This window comes from Phaethon lepturus, unplaced genomic scaffold, assembly GCF_000687285.1.
Source record: "Phaethon lepturus isolate BGI_N335 unplaced genomic scaffold, ASM68728v1 scaffold22046, whole genome shotgun sequence".
NCBI classification, from domain to species: domain Eukaryota; kingdom Metazoa; phylum Chordata; class Aves; order Phaethontiformes; family Phaethontidae; genus Phaethon; species Phaethon lepturus.
In genome coordinates, this window is record NW_010548544.1 from 1 (window position 1) to 4269 (window position 4269).

General features: G+C 57.7%; 1 protein-coding gene across 1 annotated transcript; it reads right to left on the reverse strand.

Annotated features, from left to right (window-relative positions):
• Window positions 1–5: 5 nt before the first annotated feature.
• Window positions 6–2315, reverse strand: DAG1 (dystroglycan 1 (dystrophin-associated glycoprotein 1); the record flags this gene model as incomplete). The annotated part of the gene is made up of 1 exon (XM_010290007.1): window positions 6–2315. A coding segment is annotated over one exon (2310 nt), but the record flags the coding sequence as incomplete, so codon positions are not given.
• Between the last annotated feature and the right edge of the window lie 1954 nt (window positions 2316–4269).

Sequence of the window (4269 nt, forward strand, 5' to 3'; positions counted from 1 at the left end):
GGCTGGTAGGGCGGCGCGTTGGGGTCCTCGTCCCGCAGTGGCGTGTACTCCCCGATGGTGTCCTGGTTGAGTGGCGTGGTCTCCGGCATGCTCTGGTTGGGGTACTCTGGTGGGGGCAGCGGGGCTTTCTCCTCCTGGAGGATGAGGGGCATGCTGGAGGACGGCGGAGGCTTGGAGTCGTCCAGCTCGTCGGCGAAGATGATGGGCACGCCTTTCTTTATGAAGGTGGCTTGGTCTTCGATGGTCAGCTTCCCTTTCCTCTTCTTGCGGTAGCAGATCATGGCGATGATGCCGGCCACGAGGAGGATGGCGGCCACCACCACAGCGGGGATGACGGTGTGCAGGTACACGTCGTCCTCGCTGCTCTTCTCAGGGTCTTTGCCTGCCGCCACCGTTGGCGTCGCTTCCGAGATCACCCTTCCATCCTTCGTCACAGGGATGAACTGGATGTGCCTGCAGCTGCCGGAGCCGACCACCGATACATTCAGAGGCTTGAACTCAGGCTGCAAGACGTTGGAGAAAGCCAGGCTCGGCCCACCGGAGTCATCCGCAATTTTTTTGCTCAAAGTCCGGATCTGCTCCCGGGGGCAGGGCTCCAAGGGCAGCGTGTTGTTCGTCCACTCCACTACGATGGAGCCTTTGGCGATGTCCTGCACCGTGATGGTGCTGCTGTTCCTGTCGCCAAATGCCAGAGCCAGCTTCTTCACCAGCATGATCTTCTTATTGATGTCATTCACCACTGCATTGTGGTCCCCTTCCAGCCTGGCCTTGAACTTCACCGGAGACTTGTCCCCGTGAGGGCATTTGTGGACGTGGATTTCGAAAGCATCCACAGCAAAGAGCCCACCTTTGTCGGTCGCGTACATGAAGTACTCGTGCTTCCCAATGTGGTTGTGGTCCGGCATGCCGTACATGAGCTGGCTGGTGCTGTTGAACTGCACCCACGAATTCTCCTCTATCATCTGCTGCTCCTTCAGCTTCAAGGTCAGCTGCAGTTTGTCAGTGGTGGTATCTTCTTTGTCGTAGAAGGTATCTGACGGTATTTTAACCTCAAAGTAAGTGCCCTCCCACGCGTCGACCCTGTCGATGTGGTTCGTCAGCTTGGGTGGCTCATTCGGCTCCCATGGCCGGGGGATCCCGCTAGCTGTGGTGCGTACGCGGGTTGGCGGGGAGGCCGTTGTCAGCTTGGAGATGGGGGATCTGGTCGTGCTGGGAGGCTTTGTCGGACGGGGTGTTTTGGGTCTTCGAGTAGGTCTTCGCGTCGTTGCTGTGGAGGAATCCGTCGTGGATGGTGTGGCTGGCTTCAGAGTGGAGACTCTTGGTTTCTTGGTGGTAGTTGTGGGCGGTGTCATCACTGCGGTGGGCTCTACATACCCAGGCATCGTGGGGCGAATTGGCACGGAGGCCGTGCCGGTGCCTTCTGCTACCTTGGTTGGCTGGATTGGTCCCAGAGTGGGTGTCTGGACAATGGGGCCCCTTGTTCTGATGGTGACCGTAGGCTTCCTCGGCAACGGTATGGGCTCCCGGACAGGGGGTGCCGTCGTCTCCGTGGGAGGCGCGATGGCAGGCGACGTTGGGGTGGGCACGATCCTGGTCGGTGGTTCTTGCGCGGCAGTGGTGGGTGGCCCGATGGCAGTCAAAGGTGTAGGGGTGGCGTTGATCTGCCGCCGCATCCTCTTTGGGAGGTGAGGTTTCTTGTTAGCGATGTGCCAGCCAACAACAGGGTAGCCAAGGCGGGCAGACATGGTTCCTTCCTTAGCTGGAGCCTCCACCTTGCTGATGTTGGGGACACTGTTTTGGCTCAGAGAACATCCCAGTTTCCATGAGAGTAAGGCCCCGTTTTCCACCACCTTCTTTGCATTTCCTGGTCCAGCCATGAAGGCCGACATGTCAAAGAGTCTGTTATTTACAACAGGAACCAACTTCATGTTATGAAGTTCCACCTCCGAGAAGCTTCTCATTCTGTTTAAGAGTTCAATCCTCTGCTTTGGTGTCATCTTTGTTAAGTCGGCATCCAAAATGACAGTCAGGATAGTTACCGGCTCTTCTGAGCCGCACACGAATGGTGCTGCGTCACCCATGTCTTGGACGGCCACTCGCACTGACTGAGGCTCGTTGTGGTCTTCTTGGTGGACCTCAACAGAGAAGACGTTCGCAGTCTGTGGCACGTAGCTCCCGTTCGGAAAGGGCTGCAGTGTGGTCACTGAGATGTAGTGGACGCCCTTGTCCGTGTCAAGGGGCAGCCCTTCCAGGGAGCTGCTCTCTGCGTTCCAGTGTAACCAAGAAGGCAAGGAGTCCTTCCCAGCTTCGGAGATCTACCAAATAAGAGAGAGAAGCAGGTGCTTTTAGAAGTACAGCATCAGGACAGGTTCTAGCAGTAATAACGCTTAATTTAAAGGATTAAAGAAAAAAAAAATGAACTTGGGGAGGCTGCAACTCGGGGAGGAACATCCTGGCCAGAGTGGGACAGCCTGTGTCTCCTCCGCATGGTGGCAAGGATGAGCTCTGCAGCGTACACTGGTCCCAAAGGGCTGAAGGAGCCACGGGAGGCCATCAAGTCCTGCAAAGGTCCCTCGCCTGCAGGCACCAGCTCTCTAGCATTTGCTGTGCAACTACTAAGCACAAGTGGGTCATTTTCTCTGAGGGCAGAAGGAGTTCAAGCCGTGGGGACAGCTACGAAGCTGAGGGTGAAGTTACGTGATACAGCAGAGCTGATCCAACAACTGCCCTCCTCCCGCCCTCTCTTCCTCCTCTCCCATCCCTGCCGTCTCACTCCCTTCCTCACCTGATCACATGCTGCAAGCCCACTGCTTCAGCAGCTCAGCAGAAAATACATTTTTTCTGTTAACTTTCTGCTTCGTCCCACTGCCCCCAGCAGCCAGGCTGAGCTGGAGGGGCCAGAAGCTGTGAAACCACAGCTCAGAGTCCCCTGCCTGGTCCCAACACCAGCCCTCAACAAGCAGCAGCAAACCTCGGCAGCTACGCAGCTGCTTAAAAGACGGCGTCCTCCTGCACCGCCAGAGGAACTGGCAAGCTGGGGGCGAAGGAGGGGAGCAAACCCGACATCTGGCCGGCACGGCACTGCAATGGGCAGCGTGGGCAGGCAGGGACACAGTGCACGGGCTGGGGCACTGCTGGACATCACACAGGACGGCGCACCAGCCTGGCTTTATATTCGGAGTTAGCTTAAAATGGAGGGTTTCACTTTCATATAATAACTTGTTTCTGCAGACTAGAAACAACGGGTGGCTTTGGCCCAGACCGCAGGCACCTCAGGACTCCGATGCACTCTTGACTACCTCTTTTAGGTCAACAGCAACACTTTTTGTATTCACATGACTTGTGGCGCAGATTAGCGAAGCATGGTCCAGGAGCACAAGCCTCTCCTTTAAACTCTGCGGTCCAACAGCCGGGGCAACGTACGCAGCGATGGCATTTCCATACGCTCCAGAGGAGGGAGCCAGCAGTAACCTCGCCAGCTGCCTCCACTTCCCAACTTACTCATTTGTGCTTTTCCAAGCCCACCCTCCTCTTCCAACGTCGGGTCCCCTATCCCAGCCAGCCCAGGTCTGGAACCTTCGGGTCCCCTGGCCATTCTGCAGTTGTGGAGAAGACGCTGGTTCTCTCCAAAACCTCCCCAGCACAGCTGCCAGCCTCCCAAAGCACTCCCCACCCCGTGCAGGGGAAAGCCACGCGTGTCGGAGCCCTGGGCACTCCTGCCTCCCACCCCTGGCCATAGCCGAGGGGAACACGAACCCCCCAGGCCCTCTGCTCCCAGCAGCTGACGTCCGTCCGTCTGCGCTACAGCTGATCACAAAGGTGGTGGAGCCACGCGGTGGAAGGGGTGTCATTGCCAGGTCAGCACGCCATGACATTTCCTGGGGCTGTAGGTACCCCAGGGCTGTAGGTACCCTGGGGCAAGTAACCTGAGCTTCACCACCCCTCCGGGCTCGGAGGCATTCGGAAAATACCATGGCTGGGCTTTCCAGAGCTCACCATGAGGTATCTCCCCTCACACTCAGAGGAAACGGGACATTTTGGGGCCCATGGAGACAGATTTAGCAGCCTGGTGGAGGCTCTGGGCTTGCCGCAGTCCAACGCAGAGCTGCGCTCCGGCTCGCCTCCCGAAAGGGTGCTCTGGTTACTCTGCAATTCTGTAACGCTCATACATATTTCATAATTTATCCAAACGCAAAGCTGGGCGAGGAGCTGCGCAAGGAAACGCGCCTGGCAGGAGTGCCCCCGCGTCCGGCGGCGGCCGCGGCTCCT